This window comes from Camelus ferus, chromosome 3, assembly GCF_009834535.1.
Source record: "Camelus ferus isolate YT-003-E chromosome 3, BCGSAC_Cfer_1.0, whole genome shotgun sequence".
NCBI classification, from domain to species: Eukaryota; Metazoa; Chordata; class Mammalia; order Artiodactyla; family Camelidae; genus Camelus; species Camelus ferus.
Window position 1 is genome coordinate 21,733,792 of NC_045698.1, and position 12,922 is coordinate 21,746,713.

Below are 12,922 nucleotides of genomic sequence, written 5' to 3' on the forward strand. Positions count from 1 at the left end.
TTGTGGAATCTAAATCTTACTGTTTTCCTCACTGCTGAAGAAATCATACATGAGTCAAAGAAAGTAATTGTTTACCATTTGATTTCAAATAAACAGGGCAGTAAATAGAAGATTTGTGTGGACTATAAATATAAAAAATTACCTTGAAATGATCCTAAAGATATTTTAAGTAAAGGAAAAAAAAGCTCCCATTTAACATGAGGCAGAGAACTCCCATTTAAGATGAGGCACAGCGCAGGAAATAACATGCCTTTGGGCTCAAAAGAAATTATGCTGAACTTTAGCAGTGGGATCAAAAGAGAAGAAATAATTGAAAAATGTCGATGACCAGACTACTATGCTTACTAAAGAATGTTCTTGCTACTGAAGGCCAATTAATTGACACAATAATTATTTTAAAAGCATAGTAAGGATGCAATGAAGTAAGGGAATGTTTCTTCTGAGTATTTTCGAATAGACAGCTGGTAGAATGACATGAGGTAAGGATTCTATAGCAACTCTAAATATACTGATGGACAAAAAACATAAAGTGTAAGGACTATGAAACAAAACACTTTTCATGCTAGCATGAAGGTTTACCTAAGGGTCAACCTTAAACTATAATTTTGCCTCCTTCACATTGTCCTGAAATTATTTCAAGTTTTAATTAGAAAATCTGGAGAAAAAAGTTTCTCTAGAATAATGGAATTCTGCTCTTTTCCATGGAGCCACCCTAAATATGGCTCATATATTTCTCGGATAGTTCACAACAAGAATACTTTCAGGTTAAAAATGGCATCTATTGGATATCACGATAACCCTTTTTAACAACACACTTTGGCATGCATTTGTTTTTAATTTAAAATTAGTGAAAATTAATTTTGTCTTAAAATTTTCATGCCACTTTTGGGATGATTGGAGCTACCCTGGAGGGTGATGAAACTGGAGTTGGGAATCACAGTTTTAGTCTTTAGAGAGAAAGAAGCAATTCCCATAATTTCAAAATCATTTCATTAGTGGGTATATATGGTCTGAATTTTCAAATCTAGGGAGCTGACCATATGCTCCCTCTCCTTTGAAAGAAATAGTGGCAAAATGCAACCATTCCACTTGGGAAGAACTGGAAATGTATAGTAACAAAGAATTACAAGTATGAATATAAGGGTACTTAATTATGTGTATTACTTAATATAAATGTGTGGTCTCTGTAGTAATTGCAAAGCTTTTCTTTCCCTAAAGTTATAGAGTAACATACCCTATCTTGGAATTACCAATAGGTCAGCCAGCAGCTGAGTGCAACCAAGAGGGAAAGACGAAGAAAGTAAAATGCATTGCAAAATAGGCACTATACTCTACTGGAAAGAGTTGCTCCACAACACTTAGCATTATCTGTGACTTTTATTGTGTGTATTGTTAATAAGACATCAGGTTCCAGGGGTGGCAATATTCACTAGGGGCCAGATTCACTCCCTAGTGAATTCAAATTAACAGCACAGCCCTACAGATTTCTAGGGAAAGGTTATAATGCTGTCAAAAGCACAGCATATTGTTAAATCATGTGTTAAAATAAGATCCAAAAGTCACAGTAAAAAAAAATTTTTAACTGCAATTGTGCAATGAAAATATTATTTCTAAAAAACATACATTGTTTTCTAAAGCAAAATATGTTCTGTATTTAACATTTTTGTATTAAGCCATTTTACAAGCATTCTTGCATGGAATTCATGGCATTCAAAGCAACTTTCCCACCTGATCTGAAAGCTCACTGCATCCCTGGGTGTTCAGGAAGGTAAAATTGTATTCTTTTTTACTCCTTTATAAAGGAGGAGGCGGTGAGCAGACAGATTATATGGGTTATCCAAAGTCACAAGGCAGAAAGTGGCAGGCCCAGGAACCAAACCTCTAATGACCAATTCTATCACAGAAAGGGGCTGTCAAGCATTCAAGTGGTCTAATACACACTTTCACCTTCCAACATGTCTAAAACATGCTTGGCCAGGGCAAACAGAGCCCTAATTCATTTTTACATTTGCAAGGTAATAAGCCTAAAATGAATTAAAAGGCATATCATGCCATGGCCTTGGGAAAAAACATCCTCTCTCATTGCCATTACAGAGAGAGACGAAATCATATCAAAGTAAGCTAGACAGTTAAAAGGGAATAGGAAATAAAAAGGAAGTGGCCAAGCAGTGCTGGTGGCAGCTGTCTGAAAGGGAACATCAGCAGGATCAAATAACAGAACTTTCTTAGTCGATTCTTGAAAGCACAAACTGAAAAAAAAAAAAAAAAAACCATACATACACCATTATGCTGAATCCAAATACACACACACACACACACACACACACTCTCACACACTCAGTTTAGTTTTAGAAGGTATAATGGTGAGCCTCTCATAGGCAGACCAGATTAAGCATCAAAACCAAACATCTTTGAAGTCAGCATAGACAATCACTTACATGGCCTAGTTTGAGTTGAGCTGAAAGCTCGCATCTCTTCACGTCCGGCAGGGGGCCTGAAATCCCCTCCAGGAAAGCCATTTCTGAGGAATCAGGCTCAAATGCAAATATGTGACAAGGAGGGAAAATTGTAATCTAGATTTACCCATTAATACAATAGTTCATGGGAATATCTGGAAAAGAATCAGGCATTGTAAAATGCATAGAAGGGAAGAAGGTGAGGAAAGGTCCAAAGCAATTTACTGTGCCTAGAAAAGATGAGCCTTGCCACTGGGAAACTCAGGAAATTGCTCCATTTGGTTGAAAGACTGTCCGTTTATGAAGCCTGGAGAGCAGCCCGCTAGGTGGTATATTAATGAATTCTAAAGATCTCAAAGGGTTTCCAGGCAGCATGTTAAGTAGTTGGTCTAACCATATGCAATTGGTTACCTGTCTAAAATCTTGTAGAGATTTTCTTCCTTTCTCATCCCCTTGGCAAAGCCATTATACATCCGGAGCCTACTCACCTGCCAGACTTCACCTCCTACCTTTCTCCTCTGCACAATCCCCCTTCCCTCCACATATATATATGTACCCTACATTCCAGATGCACTAAATTTTGTGAATACACTATATTTTCTTATCTCGGAATCTTTCCTCCACAGTTCCTTCTGCCTGGAATTGATGTGCAAAAAAACACGCATTTGGCAGCTCATACTGATTTTTAAAGGCTCAACTCAAAGCGTTCCTCCAGGAAGCCATCGCCCAGGCTAGATAACATGACCATTTAAATGTTCCAAGTTCCAAGCACTATAAACAAACAGATCCCAATTAGAACTTTATTATTCAAAATACTTCAGAAAAATGAACAGAAACAACTGCAGACCAGATACACCCTAATCACTTCACCAACTGACTTACATAGCTCAAAATGTACAAAAAGAACCCAAAAAGGGTTCCAAGGAAAAAGCAATGCAGCATCCCATAATTCAGAAAATCAAAGTAGAAGAGTTCAACCCTAAAAACAGAAACAAAATGCTTACAACGAATCCATGCACAAGTGAGACCCTTCTTTTGTTCTTAGTCTATTTCCAGAATTCTCAATTTTGAGTTGTTAAAATAATAAAGTATAGTTAAAGGTAAGGGGGCTTTTTAATCATTCACATTAATAGCCCTAGTGACAACAGAAAGAAAAATACAATGTGTAGCTTAAACTTGGAAAAGTATAAGGTTTTGTTCACCCACTGTGTAAAAATTTTTCTCCCTTAGAAGAGCATATCTAGTCCACTAGTTCTTCAAAAAACAGGAGGAGATTATTGTGACCTTTGAATTGAAAATATCAGTTTGAAGCTGGGCCTCTACCTTGAAAATAAATACACCAATAGAGTCAAGAGCAAATAGCAATTCACGTCGAAAATAATTAGCTAGCACAGCGGGGTTTTTTAAGTGACCCTTTCTTCAAGAACAGATGTGAGTAAATATAAAATATTGTAAATTGCTTAATTAGGCTTTTGGGTCTCTAAATAGTTGTGCATTTTTCCTTTACTTCAATTTATTATGCTTTATGATGGTAGTCTGTTTTTTCTATACTTTGTAGAATACCCTATGTACCTAGGAAAAGACTGTTACTTGGAAATTAGTGAAGAAATAATGATCATTCATTCATTATAATTGATTCTGATTATAGAGAATGAAGTAGAGATATAATGACCTGGGTTTTATTTCTGACTCTGAATTTGACCATGCTTGGTCATTTGATTTAACTGGAATTCTAGTCAGTAAGTATAGAATGGATAGGTCATGAACGGTAATCAACCACTGAAATAAAACTGTGTCAGGTAAAGGTGTAAGAAGACTCATGACTGTTGGCTGCAACATTTGAAATACACATGTAAGTACTATGTCTAAAATTGGATCTATTTTTAAAAGTATCAGTAGACTCTTTTATAAAATAAAATATTTTATTTCCTCTTGACTGATAGTAAATGGAACTGCCAATATGTGTGAAAAGTAAAAGCTTCCCAGGATTTTGTTATGAAGGCTAAGGAGAGTTAGCTATTGGATGACCTTCACCCATTGGAGACAATATCTCTGCTTTTCAAGTGCTTTTCTGTATCTACAGAAACCATTTGAGTTGGAATTAATAGCCTGAACATAGGCATGATTTAATCAAAATGTCCTTGGTGCCTAGTCCAGCATTTCAATTTAAGAATTGAAATCCAGTTTCTGTATTCTAAAAATCAAATCCATTCTCTACGGAAAATTTTTATGCAACATCTTGGCACCTGCAAAGCTGAAAACAGACCCAGCCTTATTTAAGTGAAAGTAACAGCAAATTGGGGATTTGAACAATGGCAGTAAAATGCAGTTAAGTGTGGTTGTGCCAAGTTTCAGTCTAGAGACAGGGGGTTTTTATAGCACATTATAAACTCCTGAAATGGGAGGTTATGAGAGGATCAGTTCCCTAACTGTGTGGTTCTAGCAGGCTCTGCTCTGCTGCACTCTTTATTCTCCTGCTGGGAGCTGTGTCTTCTGAGGCGCAGAGCACATCCATCAGCCTTTTTCAGCTGTTAAGGCACTTCATTTATTCTAGTGTTCCCTTCATCTTATTCCCTTGCCTTTGCCCCCATGGACCTCAGAGATCTACAGTTCTCTTTGGCCTCTTAACAGGCATAACAGATCACCAGCTGAACCATCATCACATAGCCCTTCTTGCTAGGAAATTATTTCTCTCCTGCTTCAAATGTTCTTTCCTCTCACTTGGTGAATCCCTTTGCTGTGGTTCTTGCTGTGTAGTTGCCTATATGCAAAGAGATAAAACTTGGTCAAAAATGCTCACTTGCCTTTTGAAGTCATCTCTTGAGTATTATTGGTCCTTTGATCTTTGCCAACAGTGAGAGAAGAGGAGATATATATAACGTGAAAATACTTGCTCAAGAAAAGTAAGCATTAATATCATCAGGTCCCTATTATTTTGCCCCTGACAGATTGTTATTCAACCACTTGGAAAATGAACTCTATTGTCTATTAGTATTAGAATCTTCTCAGAATCTTCTCATGTTGAAAAGCACTTCCTTAAATACAATATTCTGTTTTAAAAAACAAGAAAGCTACTAAATTTTGTGAACTAGAGAAAATAAAAGGTAGCAAAACTCCCCAAAAGAGGTAATCTCAAACCCTTGAGATTGTTAATCATCTTGCTATACTAATATGCATTTCTGCTCCACACTATTTTTATTAATTAATGATGTATTAGATAGTCTAATATCTCCTAGAAGAACTAAAGTACAATTTACCCTTGAACAACTTGAGGGTTAGGGGCACTGACCCTCTTTGCAATCAAAAACCCATGTATAACTTACAGTCAGCCCTCCGTATCCCCAGTTCCTTCGCATCTGCTGTTCAGCGTTTACGGATTCAACTAACAGTGGATCATGTAGTACTGCAGTGTTTACCACTGAAAAGAAATCTGCGTATAAGTGGACCCATGTAATTCAAACCTATGTTGTTCAAGGTTCAACTGCACATGCTAATGGAAACATCACGAGGTTGATGGCTAGAAGGCCTGAATTCCAGTCTCAGATCTATGTTGATTAATCAAATGGCTTTGGGCAAGTCGCCTTAATTCTTGGGGCCTGAGTTTCCTCATCTGATTAAGAGCAGGTTAGAGTAGATCACTGTTACTCATTCTAAGTCCAGAGCTCCAGGAGGAAGTTTTGACTAGCTTCTCCTTTTTTCATTGTGTTCAACTCTATCCTTTCTTTGAGGTCCTGTTGGCTCCCTACTACATCCCAAGTAAAGGTCCATTTGGTATCAAAATTAACCTAGCCCAGAGAGTGGCCTCTGAGAACAAAGAAAGATCTCATGATAGAATAAAGATTCCAACAATACCTTGACCCTTCCCCAGTCTTGACCTAATCCAGTATTATGCAATGGAGAGAATAAGAAAGACATTTAACCAATTCCTACTGCAAACATGTAATTAATCTCCAGGACAGAGGGCTCTAGCATTTAGGAAAACATCTTAAGGGTCTAAAACTATAGTAAAAGCCTGCTGCCCATAGCAGGATTACATTGGTGATACCTGAGGCAGGAAAAGAGAGGTGGTGTCCAGTGTGGGGTGATAGCGTAGGAAAGCAAACAGAGCCTCAGGAGCCAACAGTGACAGTTAGTGGAAGCCAGAATGCGGCAAGGACCCATGAAGGAGAAGTACGATCTCTCTCACTCAGGTGCGGACACCCTGACCAGGTCTGAATATATCGGGATATTCAGAATCCCTATCAGCGCACAGCATGGAAGCTGGAATCACTATTTGGCTATTAAAGGTGAGAATGATGCTTGAAGCATAAGGATGAGAGCCTTCAAAGTCCCAGGCATTGACCCATCCTAATCCACCCCTTAACCCTTCCAACTGTCTTTCCTCAATGCCTCATTTTCTTGTATCTTTAACACCAAAACTGTTCTCCTGATCTATTCAAAAATGAACACATTCTCTGAGTAAAGCAGTTCAATACCCAGTGATCAAAATAGCTTAAAGACTTAAACATAAGACAAGACACCATAAACCTCCTAGAAGAAAACACAGGCAAACATTCTCTGATATAAATCGCAGCAATGTTCTCCTAGGGCAGTTTACCGAGGCAATAGAAATAAAAACAAAAATAAAAAAATGGGACCTAATTAGACATAAGCTTTTGCACAGCAAAAGAAACTATAAACAAAACAAAAAGACAGCTTATAGAATGGGAGAAAATACTTGCAAAAGATGAGACTGACAAGGCCTTAATTTCCAGAATGTACGAACAGCTCATACAACCCAATAACAAAAAAATAAACAACCCAATCCCAAAATTGTGCAGGAAACAAACATTTCTCCTATGAAGACATGCAAATGGCCAATAGGCACATGAAAAAATGCTCAATATCACTAATAATCAGAGAGATGCAAATCAAAACTACAGTGAGGTTTGAATGGCTATCATTAAAATGTCCACAAACAATAAATGCTGGAGAGGGTGTGAAGAAAAGGAAACTTTCCTACACCATTGGTGGAACTGTAGTTTGGTGCAGCCATTATGGAAAACAGTATGGAGATTCCATAAAAAACTGAAAACAGATTTAACCCTATGATCCAGCAATCCCACTCCTGAGCATACATCGAGCAACACTCTAATTTGAATATACGCACCTCAATGTTCATAGCAGCACTATATACAATAGCCAACACATGGAAGCAACCTAAATGTCCATCAACAGATGACTGGATAAAAAAGTCGTGGTATATACAAGGGAATGCTACTTAGCCATAAAAAAAGAATAAAATAATTCCATTTGCAGCAACATGGATGGACCTGGAGATCATCATTCTAAGTGAAGTAAGCCAGAAAGAGAAAGAAAAATACCACATGATATCACTTATATGAAATCTTAAAAAAAAAAGACATAAATAAACTTATTTACAAAATAGAGACATACTCACAGACATAGAAAACAAAGTTATGATTACTAGCGGAGAAAGAGAGTAGGGAGGGGTAAATTGGGAGTTTGGGATTGGCAGATACTAACTACTATATATAACACAGATAAACAACAAGGTCCTACTATATAGCACAGGGTACTGTTTTCAATACCTTGTAATGGCCAATAATGGGAAAGAATATGAAAAGGAATATATATATATATATATACACACACACACATATATATATATATATGTATTTGAATCAGTATGCTGTACAACAGAAATTAATCCATTGTAAATCGACTATAATTCAATTAAATAAAATCCAGTGATCAAGAGAAGGCTATCTAGTCTCTGACTTCTCGTGCCCCTCTGCCTACTTTGCAGGCCTCTCTGGTTGTCTCCCTTGCATATCAGCACTGCTGTAGGAGAGAGGGCTTGGGAGAAGATACGTAAGAGCAGTAGTCCTCTAGACCAGATGACTGTAGAGTTGTAAACAGGATTGGGACCAGCTCTGGGTAAAGAGTAGGATTTAGGTGCAGGTTAGAGTTCTCTCCCTCCACATCCTCGGAAGATTGCAAACTAGAACAAAACACTCTATCTTCTCTATTTATCTCTCTTCCTTGCCTCTTTCTAGCTTTTTATTATCCTCTTTCACACACGCACGCACACACACACACAATTATACAAGGAAAATCACGTAAAATGAGAACATGAAAACTAGTCTTTATATACTGTTTATTGATAATTTATATCTTTTACTTCATTTTTTCAAAAGAGAAATAGATTTTTAAGTTTTTTATTATGCTTATTGGTGTTTATCATAAGATAATTACAAAATGTAGAAATGGCTCCTTCTTTCCGGACCTGGCTGAGGAGGAGGCACCATCATGGGAGCTGACATCCACCACAAGGACCGAAAGGTTCAGAGCAAGGAGCCCAAGATCCAGGACATCTACCTAAGGCTGTTGGTCAAGCTGTACAGGTTTCTGGCCAGACGAACCAACTCCACCTTCAATCAAGTTGTGCTGAAGAGGCTGTTCATGAGTCGCACCAACCGGCCACCTCTGTCCCTTTCTGGGATGATCCGGAAGATGAAGCTTCCTGGTCAGGAAGGCAAAACCGCTGTGATTGTGGGGACCACAACCGATGATGTGCGTGTCCAGGAGGTGCCCACGCTGAAGGTGTGTGCCCTGCAAGTGAGCAGCTGTGCCCGGAGCTGCATCCTCAAGGCCGGGGGCAAGAGCCTCACCTTCGACCAGCTGACCCTGTACTCGTCCGAGGACTACAACACTGTCCTGCTCTCTGGTCCGAGAGCTGTGCTGGCGTTTCGTAAAGGCCCCAGGAACCCCGCACAGCCACACCAAACCCTATGTACGCTCCAGGGCTGGAAGTTCTGGGGCACCAGAGGGTGACGCGCCAGCCGTGGCTACAAAAACTAACCCCAGATCCTGCCTTATTAAAAAGATTTTGGATGCTTTAAAAAAAAAAATGTAGAAATAGACTAAGGAAAAATAAAGGTCATTCAAGATGCTACAAGTCAGATAAAATCACTGTTTACACTTTAGAGCATAATCTTCCTAGTTTTTTCTAAATACAATTTTTTTCTTACAAATATTAAATATGTTGTTCATAGTATTTTATACCCTAATTTTTTGAACTAAAAATATATCATGGACCTCTTCTGGTTTCAACAGATAGATATCTGCCTTCTCATGGCTAAATAGTATTCCATTTTATAAATGTACGTGAATTATTTAGCATCCTCATTTTATGAATATTTAGTAGTTATTTTCCTAATTTTTTTCTATTAAAATTAACACTGTAATGCTCATCCCTGTGTGACTTATGTGTTTACTGAACTATTTCATGATAAAAAAAATTGCTAGAAGTGGAATTTTTTGATTAAAGGGTATTTTAAAGAATTTTGGTATATAATGCCAAATAACTCTCCAGAAAAATTAATCCAGTTTTGAACCCAACCAGAACACTTAATGCCTTTGGAATTCAGTTCGTGTAAGGTGTAACTTTTTAAATCAAAGGGTCAGCAGGTTTTCCCAACAAATTTATCTTTTTCTTCAACTGCATTAAAATTCCACTTTTACCACAAACAAGTATTATGCTTGTTTGGATTTATTTCTAGAACTTCTATTGTGTTATCCATATAGCCCTATACCTATACAACGCTGTTTCAATTACTACAGCATCTATTATATTTTAATACTCAGAAAGCATATCTCCTCTTACTATTCCTTTTCTCTTTCTTTTTTGATGTTTTTTTCATACATTTCTTTATCCAAGTTAACTTTAGAATCATTTGCACTTTCAAAAAAAAATCCACTGCTGTCTTAAAAAGAAAAAATTCACTAAAGTGAAAACTCAGATTAAATTATTTGAGAGACTAGAGAGAAATTTTGACATAGTAGAAACAGCAAAAACCTGCATTTGAGCTTTGATTCTCCACTAAAGCTGTTGATTTGATGAGTTTTTTAGCCTCTCTGAACCTCAGATCTTCATCTGCAAAATGGAGCTAATGAAACCTACATGTAGTAGGTATCTGACATGCTCTTCAGCCACCCATTACTAGAAACTCATTCCTAAATTTGGAGAATTCCTCACATAAAAATACTTGTGAGAGCCACTGCCCTTCTAAAGACACCTAATAATGCCACATACTCACTCTTGCACCATCTTTTGAAGGAAAGCTCAGATAAGAGCCCCAGATTCTACCAGTGGCAGGCATACACCTCAGTTCTGAATCAGTAGCCTGAAACAAGGAAAACGGTCCATGAGGAAGACTCTCTGGCTGTGAAGGCAGCTTCAGCAGTTGCTGGAGTAGCAGCAGTGAGGTTTATGATATAACTCAAGGGGAAGGAGCAGTGGAAGCAGGTTTTCCAGGGACCCCAGGGATTCCAGAAGGCTCTCAATATCTGTTCTTTCCTAAGCCAGCTAAAGTTGGTTTCTGTTGTTTGTAACTAAAAATCCTGCTACATACTACCCACCCTGGGCTGTTTGAGTAATGAAATGAGAGAAAGCATGCATTCTCAGCATTCTCAGTATATTCTCTTTCTTTTTGACTCCCCTTCTGCACCCTGATCTACCAAAACGGTGACCCATACAGGACTGCACCAAGGAGCCTCCTTCTCTTCTGGTTTCTGATTGAGTTCAGCCAATAGAAAGCCCCAGCAAGAGATGTGATGGAGGAAGGAGAGCTGGGGTGGGGGAAAGTTCTTCTTCTAAAGGCTTACTGCCCACTGACTGTATCCCTCTATTGAGCTGGCACCTGACAGTCAATCTTCTCTCTCTCTGAGTTCTGTCTGCCCCTCAGGTCTGAGAGTCATGAAGCCATTCTAATTCTACTTGTACTCTCACAAGTCCTTATGGTTTTTCTATACAATACCCACACATTTTTAAATTGTCCTATGATTATTTCCTTCCCAAATTTTCATTTTTAGTGTGCTTTCTATTTCTTACTTAGGCCCTAATATACAAGCAAAAGCTCCTACTACAGTGCCTGGCTTATAAGAGGGCTCCAGACATTTTCCATGAGTGAAAATATCAGCTGTATTCCTTTTTTCTCATTCTGTTTATGTGGTAATGCAAGGGAGGCAAGAATGAAATAAGAGTTAATTTTATGGACACCCTCTGGCGTTTTCGAGCAAAGGTTAGTGGAGTCTTCTGTCTCCTAAGACTCAGAGTAGGAAATCTAGAAGCATGCCCCTCAAACAGATTTTCCCAGTTCATTATCCTCAGCAGACACTCAACCAAAGTTTCTGGAACTTTGGCTCATGCCCCTTTAGACCCATGGTAACGTCACAATGCATACATACACATACAAATAACCACCACTACCTCCTCCCATGGCCACCTTCAAACTTGATGGGCATCTATCTACCTCTCAAGAACCTCCTCTCCCCGCATTCCACTCTCTGGTGTCAGGCCCGGTTTTGAATGGACCACAGCACTCTATCAAACTACAAGCAAAATTGTGCAGTCTCTTAGAGCAGCAAAAACTCCCTTCGACCGTTCTTTCCATGTCCATACAATAAATGATAGTAGATGCTACTCGACTGTCCAGTTTTTTCTGTATCAATACATGAGTGTGAAGTGCAATTAGCCATTGAAATAAAATTGGTAATGAATACTAATTACTTCATTCTATGGATTTTGGGGTAATGTATTCCAAGACTTTCCTCATTACTCTGAGAAATTGAGAGACGGCTATATAGCGTCTACAGAAATTCTGAAAAGTACTTAAAGCGTCAGACATTAGCTGGAGCTCTGTATAATTGGATCTGTTCTGCACCCCTTGCATATAAGTTTTCTTGAAGCAGAGCCCTGAATGCATAAAGAAAGGAGAATGTAGAGGGAAGAGCAGCTTCAATCTGCTTTGCTGTCATTTGGATCTTTCGAATTCTGAATTCTTTTGGCAGCTCTAATGTAACAGAAGAGCTTTTCCTTCAGTAACTATAAAATCTCCATTTGGAATGTTTTTCTCACACATTTATGTGAACGTTGCCAATGGCTACTTTTCTTAAAATTAATTCTCACCCCAGATAATGATTTACAGAAGTTTACTGACGTGCTGATAGTAAATACTAGGAACTGTAAAATAGGTATCTCTGCCACAGAAGAAACGTGCTTTCTCTACATGCTCAGATGTTCAAAAATCAAGGACAGTTTCATTAGATTCTGAAATAAATATTGAAAAATGTCACTCCTTGTAATTTATTATACTCTGTGTTACAATCAGTAATTCCTATCATCACAACAAAAGCAAGATGAAATCACACCATAAGGACAGAAAACTGGTGACGTAAAGAGCACGCTGTTTGCTGGGAATACAGAGAAAACACAAAACTTGTTTTTCTATCAAGCAGGTTCCACACTTGGAGTAAAGCTAGATTCTGGTTTTAGTTCTGCCAGTAACAGACACTGGAAAAAGTCACTTGACTTCTCTTGATTTCTGTCATCTGCAGATGAGTAAGTCAGCCTAAATTATCTCAAGGACCCCTTCTAGCACCAATTTTTTTGTAAGTTCCCA

General features: G+C 38.2%; 1 protein-coding gene across 1 annotated transcript; it reads left to right on the top strand.

Annotated features, from left to right (window-relative positions):
• Positions 1 to 1,205: 1,205 nt before the first annotated feature.
• On the top strand, positions 1,206 to 9,318 carry LOC102505724 (60S ribosomal protein L18-like). The gene is made up of 2 exons (XM_032467597.1): positions 1,206 to 1,217; positions 8,761 to 9,318. Exon 2 carries the CDS (start codon positions 8,769 to 8,771, stop codon positions 9,291 to 9,293), a length of 525 nt encoding a protein of 174 aa, XP_032323488.1. The 5' UTR covers positions 1,206 to 1,217; positions 8,761 to 8,768; the 3' UTR covers positions 9,294 to 9,318.
• Positions 9,319 to 12,922: the final 3,604 nt, after the last annotated feature.